The 25308-nt window shown below is 47.8% G+C and overlaps 1 protein-coding gene across 8 annotated transcripts in view; it reads right to left on the minus strand.

Moving 5' to 3' along the window:
* Positions 1-1440: 1440 nt before the first annotated feature.
* Positions 1441-25308, minus strand: part of LOC131401033 (protein FAM156A/FAM156B-like) — a 54487-nt gene continuing 30619 nt past the window's right edge. For 5 of the 8 annotated variants that reach the window (XR_009217507.1, XR_009217511.1, XR_009217509.1 and 2 more), the window contains 3 exons: positions 14178-14929; positions 5617-7376; positions 1441-5398 (listed from right to left, as the gene is read on the minus strand). Coding sequence is in view for 1 of the 8 variants with exons in the window: in XM_058535967.1 (XP_058391950.1) it covers positions 6612-7253 (642 nt within the window). In the remaining 7 variants the exon portion in view is untranslated. The other 3 variants (XR_009217510.1, XR_009217506.1, XM_058535967.1) reach the window with 2 other exon arrangements.

A 25308-nucleotide genomic window follows, 5' to 3' on the forward strand; every position in this document is an offset into this window, starting at 1 on the left:
AAGAATGAGGGCAGGAAGAGGGGATGGAAGTCTTCCTGCAACTCCACTGCTGCTCTGAAACCCCCATTCCTCCCTCCTCAACTTGAAGAATCACCTGCGAGGCTCATCGCAACTCTTGATGACTCTTGTCATCTATTCAACAGTTCTCATGACGGTTAGAGATTTCTGGAACCTGCATCCTGATGTTTTTCTCTCTCGTTGTTGGGGACAGAAAATAACGTACCCTGAAAAGCACATGGCCGTCTGTTTCTATTACCCTGTGTCTTTGATTCTTTTCAACCCAAGCTTCTTGAAAGTGTAGGCTCCAATAGCATACTTATTTGGTTACCTTTCGATTCCTCCTCAGTACGCCCCCATCCATGGAACATCCCCTTGCTAAATTCTCCAAAGGGCTCCGTGTTGCCAAACCAAAGTATCCGATGCTGTCTTGGCCACAGTCAGCATTCCTTTTTTTCAAAATGCTCTCCTTTCTCAGCGTCTGTGACAGCAGCCCACCCTGGCTTTCCTCCTACCTCTCAGACCATTACTTCCAAGTCTCCTCGTTGGTCCTTTTTCTTTGATCCCCTGCTAAGTATTGTTTTTCCCTGTTTCCAAGCTCTGCCCTGTGCTCTTCTCATTCTATACAAGATCCGTGGGTGACCACATCACCACCCAGAGCTTTTCCCCCATCTGACTTGTTTTCGTCTGTATCCCCTCGTATGGTGATGGCTTTTCCCATCACCAAGTCTGCCTAAGAAATCTCAGCTGGGCTCCAGAGCCCCCATAGGCTGAGACCTATGGGGCATCTCTACTCAGATGTCCCACAAGCCCTGCAAATATGCAGGTAACCCCCAAACCTTTAACCCATGTCTCATGGATGGGCACTGCCATCCACCCGATTCCTTAAACCAAACTCCTGGGGATGCTGCTAGGTGTGCTTTCCACCACCCTGTGACTCCCCTGGACCTGCTCTGGAAAAGGCTAAACCATGATCTTCACGTTGCCACAAGATGTGCATCAAGTCCCCTGTGAGGGCTCGTTCTTGGCAGACACACCCTGAACGCAGCCTGAGCAGAGACCTGTGCGCTGGTTTGGGTGGGCCCCTCGCAGGAACTTCGAGGAGAACCTGGGCCCTGTAAATATACCTGAGAGATGGAAATCCTTATCTTCTGTAAGAACTCAACAAATAATGTCTAAACTCGATGAATCCAGACATAGCAGCATAAGCCCATTATTTGGGAATATGGAGATGAATGTCCAGAAGAAATCGCTAAGAGAGAAAGTTTGGGGAGGCGGGTGTCCATGGGTACGCATGAAACAAGGGATTGCTCAATTTTATCTTTCATCATAAATATCCTGGTCCTATATGGTCTTTTATCTGAGCGTGAATTAATTTGATGACACAAATTATAATAAAAAGTTAAAAAATGCAACTCAACAAACTTAGCCAGCTCAGCGGATCCTTCTACATCAACTGATACAAACCTAGTCATCTGTAATTTTCAAAGAACTATTGTGACTCGTGTCTCATGGAGTTATCTATACAATGTTTTACAAATTTTAAAGTAACTAAGCACAATGGCTTGACAAGAAATAAAAGCTTAAATGTTTCATTAGCAAATGCAGGGTTTTAACCTCAAAATTTTGATTTCAGGAACATGGACAACAGCAAGTACAGCGTCAGTCTAAAAACACGCATTTGCTTTGTCATGTTTTTTCCTTTCCTAAGACATCTGCCAAGCACAGCAGGTAATGATGAAAACCTGCTTTCCTTGTAAAGAGAAGTCTCAAATCTCCGATTTTAGGTTTCCTCCTATAAGGAAGGTTTTGTTTCCACAGCTGCAATCTAGGCTTTCGTAGGAGAAGTTTTGCTCAGTAATGCTCATGCCAGGGCCACATTCCAGACCTACTAATTCAGACTCTCTGGGGATGGTGCGCCACCATCTGTTCTTTTAAAACCACTCCAGGGGAGATCTGATGCGCCTCCGAGGTTGAGAAGCATAAGCACACACCGTGCTTCACCTGTCGTGGTTTTAAATAGAATTTTGGACTTTAGAGCCATGTTTGTCATTTCTGAATTTTTTAAAAAAGTTAATATGTATCTTCTCTTTCGAGACGTATTTTTGACATATTTACTTTATTTTACAGCCATGTTTAGAACAATTTCAAGGACTCGGGAGTGTGTTTATGCCCCAATGTCCCCTTCCTTACCTGACCCCCAGGCAGGTGGAGGGAAGGGAGAACGGCCTTGGGGTGGAAAGGCGGCTAGAGTTCCGTTGTCTTGGTCACTGCTCTGCTGCGCATCCCCACTGGGTCGCTGAGCTCGGGCAGGGGGCCCTATGGGGGGACAAGCCCCCCTCACCACTCTACATGTCTTGCTGTGACCAGAGGTTGAAGCTAAGGGCTGAGGTTGGTTACCAGGGAAACTGAGCCAGGTCCAGGGGATTCATGAAGAATAGAAAAACACCCAAGTGTAATTTCAGACCCAGGGTGGATGATGGGAGCCTGCCGCCAGCCATGGAATTGCGAGTCAACCATCGTGTTCACCCAAAGGGCGCCTGCGCGTGAACACACAGAGAAACACGCGCACATGTGTGCACTCACCAGCACACCTGCTACCCTGATGTGCACAGTGACTCTGTCTGGCGGGAGCATCTAGTACACACGGAGGAGGCAGGCGATGATGGGTCGTGTAGGCAGGACCCAGAACATGGAACGAGAGAGGGGGGTTCCTTAGTGCTATATAAGCAACGGCGGACCTTTTCCTGCATGACTTCCGTGGACATTTGCATTACATTTTCTAAACAGCTCTGCTGAAGTATAATTTACATACCACAAAATGCACCCAGTTCAAGGGTCCAATGCAGCGACTTTTAGTAAATTTACAGACGTACGCAACCATCACCACAATCCAGTTTTAGAACATTTCCATCACCCCAAAAAGATCCCGTGTGCCCATTAGCAGTCAATCCCCATTATCACCTCCAGGCCCTGGCACCTCTAATCTAATTTCTGTCTCTGTAGATTTGCCCTTTCTTTGCATTTCATATTAATCGACTCATGCAATAAGTGGCATTTTGTGTCTGGGTTCTTTCGCATAGCATAATGCTTTGGAGGCTCATTCCAGTTGTAGCAGAAATCAGAACTTCGCCCTTTTTTTTTTACGGATCAGTGGTATTCTACCGTAGGGGAATACCGCCTTTTGTTTATCCGTTCAGTAGATTGTTTCTGCTTTTGGGCGATTACGAACAGTGCTGCTGGGAACATCTGAGTACAAGTCTTTGCGTGGACATAGGATTCATTTCTAATTTCTCCATGTTTTCATTTCTTTGTCTTGCATGACGGCACTGGCTAGAACCTTCAGTCAATGTTGGATTGCAGTAGGGGAAGCAGACATCCTTGCCTTGGTCTGGATCTCAAGGAGAAAGCATCCATTCTTTCACTAATAAATACGACGTGATGGGAGCAGTAGGTTTCTCGTAGGTGTCCTTCATCAGATTGAGGACGGTCCCTTCTAGCTCTAGTTGGTTGAGCGTTTTTTTTATCATGAATGGGTCTTGAATTTTGTCAAATGCTTTCTCTGTCTGTCAAGACGATCGGATGGTTTCTGTCCTTTATTATATTAATGTGGTGTATTACCTTAATTGAAGTTGAATGTTAAACCAGTACTGCAATCGTGGGATAAATCTCGGTTGTGTTGCATACTCCTTTGTAAATGCTGCTGGATTGGGTTTGCTAATATTTTGAGGAGGATTTATGTATCGATATTCATGATGGATATTGGTCTATAGTTTTCTTGTGACGTCATGTCTGGCTTTGGTAGCAGGGTAATATTGTTCTCATAGGATGAGTTAGGACATGTTCCTTCCTCCTCTCCATTCTGGAAGAGTCTGTGAAGGATGGGTGTTATTTCTTCTTTGGACGTTTGATAGAATTCACCAACAAACCCAGCTGGCCCAGGGCTTTCCTTTGTGGGAAGGTTTTTAATTTAACAATTTCATTTCTTTACTTGCAATAGGTACATTCTGATTTTCTATCTGGACATTACATTTTAAGCCCACTTTCTCCCAATATTTTCTTGCCTCCTTGTGCCTGTGGCTCGGTCTCTGGTCTAGAATTTGACCTGCTGGACATTTCTGGACATCACTGGATTCCAGCTCCTGGTCTGTAACTTGGGACAGTATGCTGTCTCAGGTGTGACACCCAGATCTCCTCCTACACCCCATACACGAGAGTGGGGACAAAGACTTGGAGATGGGTAAGGGGTGGTGCCGCTGACTCCCTCAGTTACACCCGCCCACCCATATCCATGCGCCCTCCTGGAGCCCACTGGGCAACTCTGCAGTTAGGACCTCCCTCAGCAAGCCCCCAGTGTCCACTTCATCCCACCATGATCCTTCTCACTCCTCTCATCTCCTGGCAACCGAGCCGCACAGGGGATCAATGACGGGCTGTCTACCATATCTATGGGTGTCAGATCTCCCTCTGATTAAAGGCTCAACTCCCGAGGGCAGGGATGGGCTCTGCAATTCCTCCTCACTTCCCCGCCCCAACAGCCAGCCTCGCATGGAGTCGGGGAGGTAGAGAGACAATGCCAACCTTCATGAGTGGCTAGACTGTGGGTGGCAGGATTGACCTGACGTGGCTGCTGGAGTGAGGCCATCACTTTACAACCTCTGTGAACTCTGCCAGGTGGGGATATTATCCCTGCCCCAGTGCACCGTGGGGAGGACCCAATGATGTATCTTACCCAGACTTGGTGCTGCCAGCAGTGAATCGTCCACTGAAGTCACCAGCTCTTCGCACTCCACCCCCAGCCTTGAAGGAGGTTACGGTTCGGTGAATGGTTCAGAGCGTGGGCTCTGAATCCAGTCGGCCTAGGTTTGCGTGCCACCCCCCTCTTATTGCCTGTGTGACCCTGAGCAAGTCCCCTAACTGCTCTGTACTCTGCTTTCCCACTTCATAAATTGGGATTGAATCTTGCTAAATGATGGGTCTGTGGGAGAGGATTAAATAAGCTGACCTATGGAAATATGTAGAATATTGTCTGACACCTAGTAAACAACCAATAAACATGAAATGCCATGTTACTCCTTCTAAACACACCGCAAATGACCAGTCTGAATTCAGGGCTTTGAGTTTCAAGAAAGAAAAGCCCTGCTTTACTTACCTTCTCCCCTCGAGCTGGGAGACAAGCCTGGCAGGGTCGGTTGAGCTCCCAAGCTCTCTGATGAGATCACAAGTTCAGAATCTAATAAAGGTACCTGTTCTCAAGCCACTTCTGTCTGCAGAAGACTCACAGATTTTTGCAACAATACAGCTCCGGGGACTACATGAAGACACAGACTAACGGAGAGCAGAGTTTATTTTCAGTTCAGAAGAATTGCATGGTCACTTCCTGGGTACACATCATTGGATTCTGTGAGGGGAAAAGGTAGATTTAATCACTCGTGCCTCCTGAAATGAAAAGGCACATGTCTAAATCCCAATACGACTCTCAAATAACTCAGTGACGCTCTGGTTCTCATGCAGCAGGCATGAAACTACTGTTTGTCTTCACCAACCCAGGGATACCAGGCAACGAAGAATGGGCCTGGGAGTCTGCATGCCAGGGGCACCAGCACCATCCCGCAGGACCTCCTACTGTGAGCAGCAGACTCTGCTTCCAACTCTCCGTGGGCAGGAGGACTCTCTTCCATTTGCTCTGTCTGGGTGATCTGAAGGCTGGTTTCGCTGCAGGGCCACAAAGAGTGACTTGAACACCAGGTGTTCTCTGGTGCCCTCCCTCCACCCCTGTTCCAAATGCGCACAGTTTAGAGCTCCTCTTGATACACTCGGATCTACTGCTCTGGGATTTAAATGTAGTGATCTCAGATCTAACAAAGAACAAAACAATATGGATGAACAAACCTGAATTCTAAAGTTAGTTTCCTTTTATGCGTATGTTTATTTGGTATCGACGATGAGAAATTCCTTCAGAATTTCCGTCAGAAATTCCTTCAAGGGGAAAGACTACTCATTGTTAAGGAGCAGGGAAACAGCTACATTTAAGCTTGTCATACTCGTAATAGCTTATACAAACCATATGATACAATGGTGAACCCCCAAGTTCTAGTTCCACACCCCTTTTCCACACTTTGTTTAGCCTCAGATCTTTGAAACTGGATCTAAGTTTAGCACCTGTGCATTCCACCACACCTAGTGCTGTTTCTTGGAGGCAGTCAGTAAAATGGCACACAAGCACACGGACAGCAACAAGGCATTCTCACTACAGAGACACTCTATATCTTATTGACACAAAGTAGGGAGGAAAGACAGAGATCCAGGGTGTGCAAGCGACAACATGCATCATGGGAGCCATATTACAGGAGTTAAGGACCACTGGTATGCAGTCTCCCTTGCCACAGAATGCCCCAGAGTGATCCAGAAATTCCAGGCAGGAAAGTTTAGGACCTTTCTGGGATCGGATCAAGGCTCATGCTGATGGGATTTCCAGTCACAACTCTGGTCTTGTTACTCCTCCGACTACAGCTTACTCTTTGGTCCCCAAAAGGAATCCACGCCCAGGATCTGGCAACACCAACATCCGTGTCTGAATCCGTTCAGATCTCTGTCATGTGAGGATGAGAGTCTCAGTTTTCTTTTAACCACTGTTTTAGGAGCCTCTGAAACATTCTTTTACTTTCCTGCCGCATCTCCAGTTGGAGCTCCTCCTCCCTCTCCTGCTGCTGGAGCACCCCTTCTGGCAGAAGGCCGGGCCGGTTGGTACCTAGGCTGAGGGTCAAGCCACTGAGGCCCTGTACTAGCGTTTCCCAGGAGGAAGGATGTGGGGCCCCATTCCTCTCAACAGGCATCCCAGAAACATTCGGCCTACGGCTCTGGCAGTATCGACATTCACATCGGAATCTATCCTGAACCCTATCCCCTGAGGAAGAGATTCTGGCTTCCCTTTCAACCCAATAAGGTGCCATGCGATCGAGGTGTCTCTGTCTCATGTGCCCCAGGAATGTTTTCTTCCTCTGAGGGGATGCTGACCTTTCCCACTGACTCTCTTGCAGGGTTTTCTCATCTCTGTACCGCTCCTGGAACAGCCCCTCTGGTAGAGGGGCCGAGTAGCTGGTGCCAGAATGAGGGTTCGGGTCACTGATGCCCATCATTAGCAGTCCTGAGAAGGAAGGATGAGAGGCTGCTGTGACTTCCCAGGAAGTCTCTTCAGAGGTCGTCAGGAAAGATTCAGAAATCAGCGCTGGGTTACGTTTCTGGAGTGGATCCATGGAGTAGGTCTAGTCCGTGCTCGAAGCTCCAGCCGGCCCTTGGGTCTGGACAGGAAGGTGAAGATGAAGGTTCTCAAAGAACTAGAAGGTAGCAGGGAACGTGTGGAGCCAGAAGAACCCAGACTGCAACAAATAGTGACAAGAGAGGAAAGAAAATCCATTATTATTCATCTTACCTAACCCTTCTGTCCTTCCATTTCCTATCCGTAAAATGGGGGTAATAATGAGACCTACTTCCTAGGATTGTCCTGCAGGTTAAATGAGATATAATTACACCTCAAGAGCTCAGAATACTTATGACATACGATTATAGGGGTTTACTATATATTATGTAATATATATTATTATTGCAAGGCTTTTAGAAATGAGATCAATTGTTGCATCCATACGACACCTAACACAAAATGATGCACCGCAGTCAACCATGTTAATTCCCCGATGACTTTATACAAACTATTCTCAAGCATGATTTAAAGAACAATCAACGTGTGACTAACATGTCCTCTTCTCATAAGCACTCCTATACTTTCAAAAAGTAGACATTTACTAAATTGTAAGCATTTGCACCACGGTGACACGCTCTTTTAAATTTTCCTTCACCCTCGCTGACTTGTCATCTGGTTAAAAAGGCTGCTCGAGCCTATGGGAAACGTCTCAAAATTCCCAGTAAGTATAAATAAGAATTTATTTTACTCAAAAATAAGAAAAGAAACCAACGAGATTTCTAACAGAAAAAAAAATACAGAGAAACTCAATTAAACCAAAAGCTGGTTCTTTGAAATGATCAATAATATTGATAAACCTCTAGCAGGACTGACAAAGAAGAAAAAGAGGGAGAAGAAGAAAATTACCAATAGCGGGTATGAAAGAGGAGATTTCACTGCAGACCCAGCAAATATGAAAAGGACAAAAATACGGTAATACTATATTCAACTCTACATATATAAATGCAACTACCTAGGAGAAATGGATCCATTACTCAAAAACCATAAAGTACCAAGATGGGCCCAAGGTGAACTAGTGTACAAAGTCCAATATCTTTTACAGAATTTGAATTGGTAGTTAAAAGCCTTTGGAAAAAAACCCCAGGTGGTATCACTGGTGAATTCTACCAAATATTGAGAGAAAAAAGAAAACCCACAAATTCTACACAATCTCCTCCAGAAAACAGAGGTGGAGGGAACACTTGCAACTGATTTTATGAGGCTAGCATTTCACTGGTATCACAAAAAGAAAACTCCAGACCAATATTCTTTCTTATCATAAGCACAAAACTCCTCAACAAAGTACTAGCCTCGCATCCAGCAATATATGAAAAGAATAATATACCTTGATAGAGTGGGTTAACTCAGGAATGCCAGGGTGGTTCAATTATTGAAAATCAACCAATGCAACCCACAGATTAAGAAGATAATTGATTAATCAATCAATGTAATCCACAGATTAATATAACAGATTAAGAAGAAAAATGATAGACAGATTCAATGCTATTCCCACCAAAGTCCCACTGGTATTTTTTACAGAAATAGAAAAACAATCCTAAAATTCATACGGAATAACGAAAGACCCAGAATGGCCAAGGCAACTCTGAGAAAGAAGAACCAAGCTGGAGGCATCAAACTTCCTCATTTCAAAATTTACTACAAAGCTACAGTAAGTAAAACAGTATGGTACTGGCATAAAGACAAACATATAGACCAATGACACAGAATAGAACCCAGAAACAAACCCACGCATATACAGCCAACTGACCTTTGACAAGGGCCCCAAGAATACATAATGGGAAAAGGACAGTCTCTTCAACAAACAGTGCTGGGGAAACTGGATATCCACATGCAAAAGGATGAAATTGGATGCCCATCTTGCACCACACACACAAGTCAACTCAAAATGGATTAAAGATTAAATAAACATAAGACCTGAAACTGTAAAACTCCGAGAAGAAAACATAGAGGAAAAGCTGCATGACATTGGTCTTGGCAATGATTTCATGGAAATGACACCCAAAGCCCAGGCAACAAAAGCAACAATAGACAAGTGGGACTATATCAAACTAAAAAGCTTCTGCACAGCAAGGAAACATTCAACAGAGTGAAAAGGCAACCTACAGAATGGGCGAAAATATTTGCAAAGCATATATCTGATGAGTTAACATTCAAAATTTATAGTGAACTTCTATAAGTCAATAACAAGAAAACCAATGAGCCAGTTAAAAATTGGCAAAGGATTTGAATAGACATTTCTCCAAGGAAGACATACAAATGGCCAATAGGTATATGAAAAGGTGCTCGGCATCACTAATCATGAGGGAAATGCAAATCAAAACCACAATGAGATACCTCATCGCACATGTTAGGATGGCTATTATCAAAAAAACAAAAGATAACAAGTGTTGGTGAGGACGGGGAGAAATTGGAAGCCTTGTACACTGTTGGGAATATGAAATGGTGCAGCCACTATGGAAAACAGTATGGAAGTTCTTCAAAAAATTAAAATGAGAACCACCATATAATCCAGCAATCCCACTTCTAAGTATATATTCAAAAGAACTGAAATCAGGGATCTCAAAGCGATATCTGCACTCCCATTTTTACTGCCACATTATTCACAATAGCCAAGATAATGGAAACAGCCCAATTGTCCATGGACAGAGGAGTGGAGAAAGAAAATGTGGTATATGTATACAATGGGATATTATTCAGCCTAACAAAAGAGAAGGAAAGCCTACCACTTGCGGGCCAGGTGCTGTGCACTAAAGCAGCGTGATAGAGAATGTTGCCATTTATTTAGTGCCTTCCACGTGCCAGGTAACGTGAGCTGGGTGTCTTAGATCCAATAGCTCCTGTAGGTCTCCCAACAAACCTCTCGAGTAGGTAGAGTGCCATTTTACAATGAGGAATTTGAGGCTGAAGGAGAGAGAGTGGCTGAAGAGGCAGAGTGTGCGCTGGAATCCAGTGTGAGTGTAAACTGAATTCTGGGGTGGAGGGAGAAGAGCTTGGAGAGAAAAGCAGGGACCAGGACACAGAGAGCTTCCAATGCCATGCAGGAGCAACAAAACATCACAGGCTTTCTTACCTGCCCTGGGGCGTCCCCTGCACCAGAAGCAGCCCCTACCTATCTGAGGACAGAACTGGAGTGAACTGAATGGATGCACACAATATAAGATGATGTGTATTTGTGGTTCCCTGGTGGGAGGCCCACAAGCCAGACTTGTGCTGAGGGGTCGTCCATGCGTGAGAGAAAAGCTAGAAGACTGTGGCAGAGAAAGAACGAACCTCTAGGGCTGGACAGAGACGTCTAAGGTGATCTTTATGTTCTTCGCTGTAGCTCATGCAGCGTAAAGCCTGGCCTGCAACCTACCTGATGGCAGCATCAGTAGTTGTAACCATAGGGAATGTGCCAGGCACATTTCTACGAGCCTCATGGCATTACCTCATTACATACTCACAAATACAACCCTCTCAGTTGGTACTGTTATGATTAAGAATACTAAACCCATTTCACAGGTGAGGATAGTAAGGCACAGAGGGCCAAGTAAATCTCTCAAGACGACATGACTGCAAGTGGCAGAACCGGGTTGGAAGGGAGCCTGTCTAGTATCAGAGCCTGTGCCCTTTCCCACCACACGGTATCAAAACTCCCTCAAAAACAAACAAACGAACGAACCAAAAAACCCACGATGCTCACTGTATCGGGAAGTCTGCTTTGGGCTGTGAGTAAAGAGAACACCCCTCCTCCAACAGGCCTAATCAGAAAGGCAATTCACAATCACACAAAATGAAACCAGGAGGAAGGGTCGGCTCAGGCAGGGGACACTCTGGGATCCAGTGATGCCGTCAAGGACCCAGGTTCTTTCCAGCTCTCTGATCTGTCCTTTTCTGCAACAGGATCCTGGTTGTTCCAGGATCGACATCTAGATATGGTGATATCCAAGAACAGAAAAGGACTTTCTAATCCCGTATCTTTCCTCTGAACAAGGAAGTATCCCAGAAGCCCCCTGGCAAACACTCCCTTCTTTTCTCATTGGCCAGCACCGGGTCACATCCCCACTCCTCAGTCAGTCAGGAACGCGTGGGAGGCGACGGCTGTGGTGGTCCTAGGTGAAGGGTTTGGGAATGGAATGGCTGTTAGGGAGACTGTCACCTCTTATTCACCCCTCAGGACTCAGCTTAGCCAGCACATCCTCCAAGAAGCCTTCTCTGCCCGTTTCCTCATGCCCTGGACAGGGGACTTCCTCTGAGCTCCCACAACACCCTGTACTTCTATCCCAGCCACAACCTCACTCAGCTGTCAGAGGTGGTTGTTTGTCTGTCTCACCCACTGTCACAGGAGCTGACAGAGGCCAGGGACTTTACCTTGCTCACCCATCACAGAGCCTCAACCTCGGTGGGCATTCACAAATACAGTTATCTGTAGAGTGGAATAAGGGGAATGTGGGGCCCTTTAGAAACATCTCATTTAGTATATCAACCCCACAGAATCCATATTTTCCCAGGTCACAAAGGTGGAAATGCTTGCATGGAGAGGTTAAGTAACATCCCCAAGGTCACACCTCAGGCAAGGGACAGAACTCCATCCCAAGTGCATCCTGACTCCAGATGCACGCACCGTTGGTGGCACTGCCTCTCTGGATTCTCTGCCTCCCCGAAAGCCTGACTTAGAAAGCAATCCTGAGGGAGAGAATTCAGGTGAGAATGTCCTGGGGGCTGGACCACGGGTCCAGAGTTGGTCCAGGGATCAGGTAACTCATGCAGCAAATAGCTCATATCACTTCCTAGTGCCAGGCTCCATTCTCAGTGCCGGGAATACTGCCCAGAACAAAATTTGCAGACTCCCCGCTCTCATGAAGCTTGCCTTCTGGTGTGGGGGGAAGAAAGTAAACAACTAAACAGGTAAGTACCTGCTATGTCAGGGGTGATGAGTGCTACGAAGACACTTGTATTTATTTTGACAATTAAACCTGTGACATGTGATACTTTCCTCAACTTTCCATAATGATATGAAAAACGATTATAAAATAAATTTATTCCTGTTCAAAGAATCAGATTTCATGTAATAATATTTCAAATAATAGTTTGACTTTTTTTTTTTCCTTTCTCCAGGAATGGCAAAATCCTAAGGGTACTAGACTGAGATCTGTCCAAGGTCACCGAGTGCTGAAAACCATCCCCCTAGCCCTGTGCAACACCAAGGAAAAATGAGTCCGAGTCCTAGCCATGCAAACCACACAGATTAATAAAAGAGATTCTCCAGCACCTGGTACGCAGGTGTCCCATATTTTTGATGCCTACGCAGAAAACCTCCATCCTACTGACTCCAGAATGGAGGAGATGCTTTTCAGAGTGGTGTCATTACAAAAGAACATTTAAATCAGTAATGCCCACTGATGCCCACTTCTGAGTGTGAAAGAGGAAATGAAGAGACCAATGAAACATGGTCCTTTCATTAGGGATCTTACAGTGTGGTGGGCCAGAGGACATATCAACAGAAAGCAGTGGGAGTACAAAGGAGGGCACAGGGGAAGGGTAAAGAGGAGCAGCAGCCACAGAAGCAAGAGGAACACAAGGAGAACAGTCTCCTGCTGCGAGTGACAGAGGGCACGTGGACCCGCCCAACGGGACTGAGCAGCGAGTTCACATCGTCCATTCTGCTGATGGAAGCCGGAGTGACATCTATACCTCTCACCCACGAAATAAGATAACCTGACCGTCCAGGTTGGATTCTTCCAACCAATATTTACTGAGGGCCCACCTGTTCATCAGTCCCTTCAGTGAATTACCCAATGCAGCCCCAACCTAGCACAGACCTAATTCTGAGCAAGTACAAGACTGTCCAACATACAGTATAAAGGGGAAAAATGTGAGGAATACTCGGACACTAGACATTCGGGACAGAGTGGGGATAGAAAACATGATGCCCCTCACCCCCTTGAATGAACAGAAATTTGAGCAGAGCATTTTCTGTGTTTGCTCATTTACAATATATTATTTCCAGTTGAGAAACAACTGGTATAATGGTAGCTATACACTAGGAAGGAGAAAAGTGGGTGTTACAATAAGGTTCTGGACAGTGGGGGATACAAGACACAAACACCCGCTGGATTGAAAATTGATCCGAGAGATTTGCTCTACCCACTCATTAGGATATATTGTTTCCAATAACCAAATTGACAGCATACCAATAGCTACACTGCTCTGTGTGCGTAGCTCGTCTCACCATCACTCACATGTTAAACGTGTTCTGAGCACCTGCTAGGCACCAGGCTCCAGGACCCGTGCTTTGGTAGACTTTGTGCACACGGGATGTCATGCGGGATAATAGTCCTCAAAGAAGAGCTCACAGTCTGGTGGACAGGGGGCCAGGCTGAAGACAATGACAAAACAAGCGTGATGAGAGCCGAGGCAGGCGTGAGCCAGGGGATGCTCGGAACACAGAGGAGAGCCGCATAACCCAGATGGTCAGGAATGGCTTCTCCTGGGGGTGGTATAATACATAATATTATTGTCTCCATTTGCAGATGAGGTAACTGAGGATCAGAGAGCGTAAGCAACTCACTCCAGGTCACACAGCTAGGTCGTGGTAGTGACCATTTTTCACTTAGGTTTGTTAAAACACAAAAGTCTCTGCACTATTCATTACACCAATCTCTCCCTGTTAAATATTGTCACCTGTTTTAACTCGCATTCACCCCCCCCCCCTTATACATACTCTTGGCTCTCCTTACCCCTTAAATACTTAAATGATCCGCTGATTTAAATGACCACAGTATAGATTTCCTTTTAGCACATCAGGCTTCTTCACTTTATAAATTTTCCCTGCCAGGCACAATGGCCTTGCCTAAACTGAACATTTGTCTTGAGTTTGCGTTGCATCCAAATGCTGGGCAAAGAAAAGGGATCACTGCGATCTTAAGTTTTAACTTACCTATTTCATGCAGTGTCAAGTACAATTTTAAATGTAGTCAATACCCAAGTAAAAACAGTAGAACCCGTGCTTCCCTAAAACAACCATTCACAAAACGTTTTCTTGAATACCAAGGCGTTCCAGGTAAGAGACCCTGCTCTTTTGATACGGAGTTGTCGAAAACCTGCTCTCTCTAAGGCTCACGCACGTTCTTTGGCGGATCAGATTCCCGCCGTCCAGAAGCCAATGCGCTGCCTCCCATCCTCAGTCCAGGCGAAGAAGCGCGGCCCCCGGAATAGAAGGGTTAAGACCACCGCGAGGAGAAGTCCTGCCCACGTCCTAGAGAGGCTGCCCACCCCTACCCGGGGAAGGAGGGTCTGGGGGCTGAGCCTGACGTCACAGGGATGGGACACTGTAGAGAAGCCAGGTCTTTCCTCTCTGGCCTCCCGCGGGCTGCAGTGGGCGGGGAGGGAGCCGGAAGTGGCCTGAAGGGGAGTAGGTTCCTCTCCGTGGGCGGCCGGGTGGGTCGGGGGAACCCACGACGTAAAGCCTGCTCGGAGGAGATAAGCGTTGAGTCCGCCCGTCCCGGCCGCGCAGCGGAGCGGTGGTCCCAGGTCCCAGGAGCTCGAGACGGGACGGGTGGGGAGGAATGCTTCTTGAGGACGCAGGAGGAGTTTCCAGGCGGTGGAGGTGACTTCACCGACGACGACGCACGTGGATGCTGGGCTGGGGGAATGGAAGGAGGGGCTTCTTCCGTGACCGCCTGGGTACTTCTGTTATAGAGGGCACACGGGAGGAGAAGCACCTGTTACTGATTTGTCGTCTTACCCATCGTTTTTGCATAAGCGATACATCACACTGGGAATGACAGAAGCCAAACTAGTAAAGAGAGGGACTTTATTCAGGCTGTTGCAATCGGGAGCGCACCCCAGATCTGAAGATCAGACTGTCACAGCAGGGTGGTTTTGCCTTTTACTTCATGAGGAGTAGGCCACTTACAGTGGGGAGATTCATAGGTGGGATTGTTTCTGCATTCAGGGGAAGTCTCCCTCAGCTGAACGGGAGATGTTTATCTCTGCTGTCTAGCTAGTTTCAGCAGGACTGACTTCTAATCTCAGTTATCATTCAAGAGACAAAGAACAGGGCGTTGGAGCGTCTGTTATCCTGCCCTTCAGCAAAGGAGAAAGGTCTGTGTTTGGCCTTGTCGCAGGTATACCAGGAGTCACCCGCGGGTTTTATGGGAAGTATGACAAAGAGTGGACAGCAAGCCTTCTCTAAGTCAGAAGAGGAAGGGGGTGGTCCTTTGGGGTAAGCCATTTCCAGAACACAAAAGCCTGCAGAGATTTCTTTACCGTGGTTTGTTTTCAGGGCTGGGGTGAAGTTCAACACTGTCAACACAGTAAAAATGAGCAAGGCATCTTTCATGCTTGTCCAAGCACATACATGGGTAAGTAGGGACATTCCCTGTTTACCCTGGAAGTAATCGACACTCCAACAGCACACTGTAGTTTTCAAAAGGTAATATTATCATGATCTAAGTGAAGGAAGCAAAACTGAGTCATTATCCCAGAATATGCTCATCGACCTCATCTTACAAATGAGGAAACTGACCACAGAGAGGTTAAGTAACCTGCCCAAAGTCACACAAGGACTAAGTGGTGGAGCCTTGACTCAAATCTAGATATCCGTGGCTTTATCACCTCCCTGCTATTCAGCCATACACTGATGGTTTCCAGACCCACGTATCTGGCTCAATCCTCTCTCCCAAACTACAGACCTCCTGAGCCGACTGACAGGCCCACAGGCAGACTGCGCTCAACAAGTGCTAGACAACCTCTGGGACGCTGGAGATGATGTCACAGAGAAGGGGAGTGTTAGAAAAACTCAGTCTCAAAGGCCCTACCCCCACCCTTGGAGGGAGTGAAGGGCTACGGGAGGAAGACTGGAGGGTCCGCAGGGGGGGGCAGTTTATCTGAGAGACAGCCTGATGGGCTATCATACTGCACACATGATGATAAACACTGGTTACTTTGAACTTATGTCTTTTTTTCTTTTAACGTTGGCAATACATGCTGCCTGGTGAAAATACACAGAGCACATATGGAAAACCAAGAAGAGAGATGGATAAGTATGTTACCCGGGCAAGGTCCACTGCCCGATGCACACAGAAGCCAATACCATGGCACTGGCTTTTGAGAAAAGAAAAGGTTTTATTGCGAGGCCGACTGGCAAGGAGACAGGAGGCAAGGCTCTCAAATCTGTCTCCCCGATCCAGGGTTCGGGGCAAAAGTTGAGGAGTTAGGAGCTACTAAGCTGTAGCTGGGTCCACAGAAGCTGATTGGCTAGTCTCGAAGCAGTCCATCAAGCTACCCGGGCTGCTGGAAACCAGATTTTCCTTATTGAAGGCCGGGGTCATCCTGGGCCTACGGGCTCCCACCTGGCAAGGTCTGATTAATGAATTACCTGTTTTAAGGAAGCAAAACTAGTTGAAGCTGGTCAATGTTTTATGCGCTGTTTCAAGTAGAGCGATTCCCATTTTACTTAGGGAGTACCTAACAGTAAAACAGCACTCTGCTGTATACAAGGAGAACATCCTCCTAGACTAAATGAATGAAACAGAAATTAGTCATTTTTCCTAATTATTAGTAGCATTGTCCTATCACAGATGAGGCATCCCAGGCACAGAGAGGTTAGGTCAGCTCCCCCAAGTCACTCAGGTAACAACTGTTTGAGGCCCACAGGCAAGGAACACTCAACATGTCCAAAGTGAATCCATCCACCCCCCACTCCCCACACATCTGCACCCCCTCTGGCGTTGCCTAACTCAGTGAAAGGCAGCCTTCTACCCAGCTGCTTAGGCCAGAGGTCCTCAAAGCCATCCTTGATTGCTGCCTCTCTCTCACCACCCCCTCAATCACCAAGCCTGGCCAGTTAGACCTCCTAAGTCTTTCTAAAAGAAGATGTTGACACTTCTCTCCATCACCACAGTTCCCTAGTCCAGGTCACCCTCATCTCTCTCCTTGACAACCACCACCAATCTTGGCCCTTTCCTCGCATTCTCTATCCCACTGCCTGAGGGACCTTTCTTAAATCCTAACCTGGTCACGTCACCCCTGCTCAAAACTCTGCAGGGGCTGCCTGCTGCTCTTAGGATAACATCCAGCCTCCTGCCCCCAAATGCCTCATCTTCAGCAGACCCCTACCTCTGCTCCACGCCCCACTCGATATTCCAGCCAACCGAAACCTCTTTCTGTTCATCAGGTGACCAGTGCGCTCGTGCTTGTACTGGTTCGTTCTCTCTCTCCCTCTCTCCCTCCCTCCCTCTCTCTCTCGTTCTCTCCCAGAGTTCCACAGCCTCACATGTGCTGTTCCCTCTATCTAGCATGCACTTCCTCCCTCCTCATATGCCTGATTCATACTTACGTTCAGCTGTCAGGTTAAGTAGAGCAATTTCCATTTTACCTTAGGGAGTACCTGGATGTAAAGGCACAGTTAACCGATTTTCTATTTTTATGCAATCTGACGGCAGAGTTTTTCCGGGAAAGGCTTCCTTGCTAAGAATAGCATACGCGCGGCAAAGATCTCCCCTTATTTCATATGGGCCCATTGTTGTGTTTGAATATGGAGTTTGAGATTGTGGCCACAGTGTTCGGACCGTGAAGGGATCCAGGCCGGGGACCTACCTCACAGTGAGGAGGCATAAGCCAAAACATGGAAAGAATCTGCCACTTGATGGTGTCATTGACCCCCATTAACGGTAAATTAAACAGACCTTGAGCTGCCCTACCTGCAGACTTGGATTTGATGTGAGAATTTTTCGCCATAAGTTACAGTCTGAGTTTTCTGTTAGTGAAACCGAGCACGAAGAGGTTAAAAAATCTTCCCTGGGCTAGAAGAGAGCAAAAACTTTGAGATAAGCTTTGCTAACTGCAGCTGTGCATATTCAGCATAATCAACTGTTGTTTAAAACTAACCAGGTCTTTCTGTCCTTCCTTAGTATATGAGTGAGCTGTCTGTCTTTCCCAGGAAATCAAGGTCCAGACATCAAGAATCAGCCTCACAAGGCCAAAACACAGGCTGAAGATGAAAACTAACCAGAAAAGTCCAGACAGTCAAGGGAAAGAAATTCAGTCTTCAAGGCCACATGCAAGCTGGTGCCAGCTGGGAAGGTGCCAGCCAGCACGTCCACATGATCCCCCCTCCCTTACCTAAAACCCCAACACATGCTCTCCCTCTCAACCTTTAAAACCCCTTGCCTCCCATCTTCGGGGAGATGGGACAAATTTGAGAGCTCTCGTCTCCCGGCTGACGTCACCCGAAATAAAAACTTTTTCCTTGCCATAAGCCTGGCGTTCTAGTTTTATTTGGCCTCTCTTGTGTGGCGGGTAAAGAACCTGGGTATGTATCTGGTAACATTAGGACAAGAGAATGTCTACAAACTGGTCCTCCCTTTGCAAGGGGTTCGGTTTACTAGTCCCTGTGGTCATCAGGGAGGCAAGGATCAGCTGCCTGCTCACTATGGGGGACCCTCCAGGGGAATCTGACAATGCCCTTGTGCCACTCCTTAGAGGTCCCCCTCTAGATGCCATCAGCCCCTGGAGGAAACTATGTCAGTTCCTATCAAGTCCAGTGGAGAGCGCCAATCCCCTGCTGATTCCGCCTGCTACAGACTCAACTGTGAGGATTAACTTCATTCACTGCAACTCCTCTGAGCAGAGCACACTTAAGTATGAAATGAAGTGTGTGCCTTGGACACGTGTGTACAATGAAAGAGTAAAGATGGCAACGGCACCAGTCTGACCACCACCACTCCAACCCCCAACCCCAGCCAGAGGGTAGACCAGACCCCCAGGGGCCCTGGCGTGCTTCCCTCACACCAATGTGTCCCTAACACAGGGCACAGTGTGAATAGCTCTTCCTGGAGCCTACCCACTGAGGAGCTAATGTATGCTGGGCATATACAGTTTTATTTCCCAAAGACCCAGAGAGGTAAGTATCAGACCCCGCCTTCTACAGACAAGGACACAAGCTGAAAGAGGTTAGGTCGCTGATGCAGTAAAGGGTGGATCTGGGAATCACAGAGACACACACACACACGTTCTGCCCGACTCCAAAGCCAGTCTTCTTTGCATTCATGACGACGCACTTGGCTTACGTTTCAGGCGCTGAGATGCAGATATTGTTCCATGATTGGAGAGTCATCACTGTGCCAACACCACATCCAGCTGTGAAATGCAGGAACCCAGCAGAGCAAAGCAACCCTGAAAGGTTCTAAGACTCTCTGCGTCTGCCCTCAAAGGAGTTGCCCTGAAGCCAACAGACCTGGAGTCCCTTGGCGTGAAAGGCTTGCCTCAGAGTTGACAGCCAAACAGGACTTGAACTTCCAGGGTTTCCCCGTGGGGAGGCACTTTGCCACATCCGCGAGACTTTTACAACGAATCCCTACCCCCAAATTATGCCCCCACCAGTCTCACTATATTTACCAGATATTAAGAACCAAGAGGCAAGCAAGAGGAAGTGTTTTTAGTGGCTGCATCACCGCTCTGCAGATGAACAAACTCCAATGGTGGTTTGGAGCCCAACGGACTGAGAATTGAAATCTAGCTCTAGCTGTGTTGATCTCTCTGTTCTTCAGCTTGCTTGTTGTCTGTAAAATGTGGATAATCAAAGTGCCTACCTCAGAAACCTCCCCTCCCCTGAGAAGTCTGTCCTGACCAAACTCACACAAACACCCTCAGGGAGGGGTAAGATGCCCTCCTCTGTGTTCCTAGGGTAGCATGATTTAAATCCTGCCATTGCTTTTCTCACACCACAACATGTGGCAGTCATCTGCTTGCAGGTTACATCCCTGTATCCGCAAACTGTGTCCACTAGGCTGAGATGTAGTGTCCAGTCGGTGATTAGAACATGTTTTTTGATGAAGGAGCTTGACCAAGGGTCAATAAAGGGTAGCTATTATTGTATCAGTTATTTTGGTGTGTTATTTCAATGACACAGGAGAACAAAGTCAATAGGACATCTCTGTAGTCAGATTCTCTTCCCTTTGGGGCGAGGAGGACTGCATCTTTCATACCATCCCAAATTCTGGAAACTCCTAATGAAAGAGGCTGCAATGTTCATTAAATATGTGTGGGTCACTCTGTTGTCCCATCAGCCACAGTTCTGGCCTCACAGTGGAACTTGGGTCAAGATCCTTGGAGCACCAGTCAGTTCACTGAATGCTTCCCAAGTACTAAGTGGCTGGTAGTGCACACGGTAGACCCCACAACAACCTGTCCAATAGGTGGACTGTTGAATGAATTCAGGCTGCTAATTAAGTGTGTGATGCTGTGCCTCAAGAACAGATGTCTGTGGAGACAGGGACATGAGCACACGGACGAAGGACGTCTCAATCCAAACCCAAACCCGCCTCTTCTCTGACTGCTCTTCCCCCATGTCCCTCTGCCTCACTCGACAGCCTCGCACAGGCTTGTCATTCAGCATCTACGACCTTTTCGGTCCAGCGGACTGAGCCGAGCTTACACAGCCCAGCAGGACCAGCCCAGCCCTGTCACCCTCGGTTCTCCCCACCTTCCGTTCAGCTCTCCCTCCTTGCCCTCAGTTCCCCTGGCCTCCTGGAAGTGCCTCCAGTGTGTCTGCACCCTCTGCCTGTGACACTTTCTCCCAACTGTTCCCTCTGTCTGCAAAGTCCTGACCCGAGACATCTGCTTGGATGACTCCTCTCCCTCTTCATGTCTTTGTTGAAATGTCACCTCCTCAATGAAGCCTACCCTGGTTGCTGTGGGCAGTATTCCCACTTGCTCCTCAAATTCTCAATCTCATTACCATGACCTAGACTTCTTTTTTTTTTTTTTTTTTGTGAGGAAGATCAGCCCTGAGCTAACATCCACGCCAATCCTCCTCTTTTTGCTGAGGGAGACTGGCCCTGAGCTAACATCCGTGCCGACCTTCCTCCACTTTATGTGGGACGCCACCACAGCATGGCCTGACAAGCGGTGCGTCGGTGGGCGCCCAGATCCGAAGCCAGGCCGCCAGCAGCGGAGCGTGCGCACTTAACTGCTACGCCACAGGGCTGGCCCCTAGACTTTTTTTTTTTTTTTTAATCACAGAACCATCACCTTCTAACACACTTCACAATTTACTCTGTTGTCACGGTGAAGGTTTACTGTCTGCCATCTACTCCTTCCCCTTCAGGGAGTGTAAAGTCCAGGGCAGGGATTTCTGTCGGTTGGGTCATCACGTATCCCAGCACCTGGAGCAGTGCCTGTACACAGAAAACCCTCGATGAATATTTGTTGCCTGAAGCAATGGGTCTGCCTCCCCTCCTAGACTGTGAGACCCTTGAGGGTCTGTTCTGCTCCCCCCTGGGACAGGGCCCTCCCTCCACGCAGGGACAGGTCTTCACGTCACGGCTGCATTGGTTTCAGCCACACCTGCTGCCCGGCAGCTCTGTGATCTGGGACGCGGGGTCCGCCTAGCTTTATTTCAAACCCCAAACACTTAACTTTAAAGGAACTTAGATATAGTCAATGTTTTGCTTTTACCTTGTAGCCTTGCTTATTTCTTGACATGCTAGTTTAAAAAAAAAATTGCTGCTGTTCACGAAACATTTAGAAGTTCAAAATTTGCAATCAATTCAGTTGCGCCAATGTGAAATGCTTCAATCTCAGTGTGTGTAGTCCTTCTTTTTCTTCCTCTTTTCTTATTCTCACTTGTCAACCTTTTCTTTCTGTTGCAAAAACAAGAGGAAAGTTTACCCCCGCCAACATTCAGGTGACTCGCTCCCAATGTGTTCAGTGCTTTACTGCCAGGCACTCAACTGTGCGATGATTTCCATTACTGTTACACAGGAGAGGCTCACAGGCATTCGTTTACAAGGTTTTACAGAAACAGCAATCAAATAATTCATAACATCGACCTTTGAGAATTCCCCCATGGCATTCTGGAATCAGAGAAAATGTTAGGAAAAGTTAGAAATGCCCTGACATTTTCCGCTGGGGGTGTGACCTGCCATTCCCCTGCCCCACTCAGGCCAGAAGACTTCCCCAGACTTCACACCCTCAGAGAACTGAGCAGAGGGGCCGTGCCACAGAGCGGGGCTCGGAGGCAGGAAGGCAAGTTTCGGAAAAGCGGACTTGTCAAGGACAAGGAAGTTTTCCCAGCACTGGGTATGCAGCGGTGCTCTTGTCTGACAGCCTTGCTGCAGAGGTGTTGCTGCTTTGCAGGTCTGGGAGTACATGAAGATGAAGAGAGGGGTGGGTGGCTTTACATCAGACAGAGGTTATATTAGAAAATGGCCCTTCGTAGGGAGGGCAAAGCTTCCTGCTCGGTTGAAATCGGCCTGAAACACTTGCCCCAGTGGTTGAAGAGAAACTCACCTCCACCTGACACGTGATCCCACAGTGTGTAATTTATAGCATATCAAGGAAAGTTACAAACCTGTCTTCTAACCAGGTTGTAAGTTTTCAGAAAAGGAACAAAGATTTTTCTCCCTCGGAATCCTCACCTCCTGGTGCGGAATGTATTATGTAAGTTTCTCAGGAAACAACAGGATTAAACCACGGGTGTCTAAGAGATGGAGATAAAATGCTGGACTATGTTTACTCATTCTGCAACCCAACACACATTTATATTAAGCAATATGTGCACAAGACTCCAATGTACCAACTGAGACATCTCAGGCCCACACTCTCCCCCGGCTAGAGATGGAATTTGCCTGGATCCCTTCCCCTCCCCCAGCCCTGAATTCTGCTTTCAGAAGACGTGTGTGATTTGGGGACGGGGCTGAGGTACAGTCTGTATAGCCTCATCATGGAAAGGTCACGTTAAGGTTTGGAAAGATGATCCAAAAAGCTAGACTCTCCTACCACCCATCCAGGTCATAGGGGATCCAGGCTTTCAAATGTACAGTCAGAAGGCTGCAAAATGGATGCATCCAGCTTTATTTTATGGGCGTCAGGCCTGAGAGGAGACAGATGACATCAGAGGACAAGAGGGGCAGCTCCCACCCATCGTGAGAGAGGAGTCCCCCACGCTGTGTCTTTTGTCTGAGACACAGAATAAACTCCTCCCCACAGTGGGATTTGCACAAATGGGACCGAGGAGGACCCTGTGACCTTCAAAACAGCGTGGTGAGAACCCGACCCAAGGGGAGGGTCTGAAGGAAGCCGACCACATACACTCAATGGTCTAGACAAGGAAGCCGGGTTGTTGGGAGCTGGAGTGGATGAGTTCACAGACAGTCAACTCAGATCAATCTCTCACTGTCTTTCTGGAGAGCTATCAGACTGAAACATCAGGAGGAGGTCACAAACACCTCATGTCTGAACTTTGGTACATGACAAAGTCTCTCCATGGGGATACAAATGCCCAAATGGCTCAGAGGTTTCAACCTGGGACACAGAACCAAACACAGACCAGACCTCACTCTGGGACCCGGATCTCCACCAGCTCTGATGCATCATACCCTCGACGCAGACTCCCAAATACCTCAGGGACCTCACACTATGGCTCACAAACCCCACAATACCCCAGTGACACGCTAAACCCAGATACAGACCCAGGAAAGAGCAGCTAGGAGACCTCACTGCACTGGACATACACCACCAAACAATCCACAGAACTCAAACTCCTAGAGACTCAATCAATGAGGCCAGAGACACAGAATCAGCTCAGAGACAACAAATTCTAAAATATAGGCCACACGCCTTTTAGCAACTTCATAACCTATGACATAGAAACACAATAGCTCACAGACCTCACACCCTGCACACAGAAGCCACACAATCACAGAGCTCACGTCCTCGGACGCAGACACACAAACAGCTCAGGGCGCTGGTACAGTGAACACAGACAGCTCGCTCACAGTGTTACACACAGCCAACATTTAAGAGACCTCAGACCGTGGTGCACCAAATCCCACCCGCCCACCCAAGGTTCACGACCCGAGACAGTCGACCCCTCAAAATTCCAGCACCCTCAATCCCTGGTACGCAGACTTATAACCAGGTCAGAGATGTCACACTCAGGATGCAGAACCCCCAAACGGTCAGACACCTCCCGCCTTGTGTCAAATAACCTTTGTGATCTCACAACCTAGGGTATGGACCCTGAGGAGTTCAAATATGTCACACCCTCGACCCAGACCCTCAGGAGAGCTCAAACTCTAATTCCTGAAATACAGAATGGGAACAACTCCGGATACCTTACATTGTGGACACAGCATGGAAAACAGATCAGATACCTCACACACTGGAAGAGAGACCCCTAAACAGCCCAGAGAACTCTCACCCTGGACACATAATTCCCCACAGCTCAGAGATCTCACATCCTGGACATAGACCCTCACATAGCTCAGACGCCTCAAATCCTGGACACAGACCCCGAAACAGCTCAGAGAAATGACATCTTGCTTCTGACACCCAAAAAGTCACCCCACACAGGACACATATCAGTTAAAGCCACAGTGAGGTCTCACGCAGCCCCGTGAGTGAGACTCAAAGAAACAGCGAGAGACCGAATGAAAGAGAGAATTACAGAGAGCCTTTCTGGAAAACTGCTGTCTCCACGGAGTTAGCTCCTATCACAGGAACCCCATCCAGCCACCTGAAGAACCTCCTCTTCTCTTCCAGGGGAAGGAAGACCCCAGGATCTGCCCTCATTGGCTGCTTCTGGAAAATGACTCAGCTGCACTGGGCCCAGGCCACAACCAGGAGGGAAGGACCCCCCCCCCCCACCAACTTCCCCGTCCCCTGACCTGACGCACAGTGGAGCCCTCCACCCATCAAAATGGGATACCTTCTAGGTTTGGAGGGTTCATGCCATCCTTGGGGGAACCCCCACTGCCCCTAAGGCCCTGGCGCCCTCCTGCCGAGGAGCTGCTGCCTCAGCGTAGGGAGCGGAATCTGTGGGAAAAGTGGAACAGGAGGGCAATCCTATGCTGCTCGGGGCAGGATTGGAGGCCACTGCAGGCCGGGCCCTCCACAGCCCCATGGACTGCTTGGCTGACATCCAAGTTGCCCTGAACACACTGCTTCAGCTTCCTCAGCCTGTGGATCAAGGGGGTACTGCAGCCACCTGGTTTTCCCTCAGCCCGCCTCAGCCCGGAACAAGGACACCTTCAGCCAGCAGATGCCTTGCAAGCCAGTGAACA

Source organism: Diceros bicornis, chromosome X, assembly GCF_020826845.1.
Source record: "Diceros bicornis minor isolate mBicDic1 chromosome X, mDicBic1.mat.cur, whole genome shotgun sequence".
Lineage (NCBI taxonomy): Eukaryota > Metazoa > Chordata > Mammalia > Perissodactyla > Rhinocerotidae > Diceros > Diceros bicornis.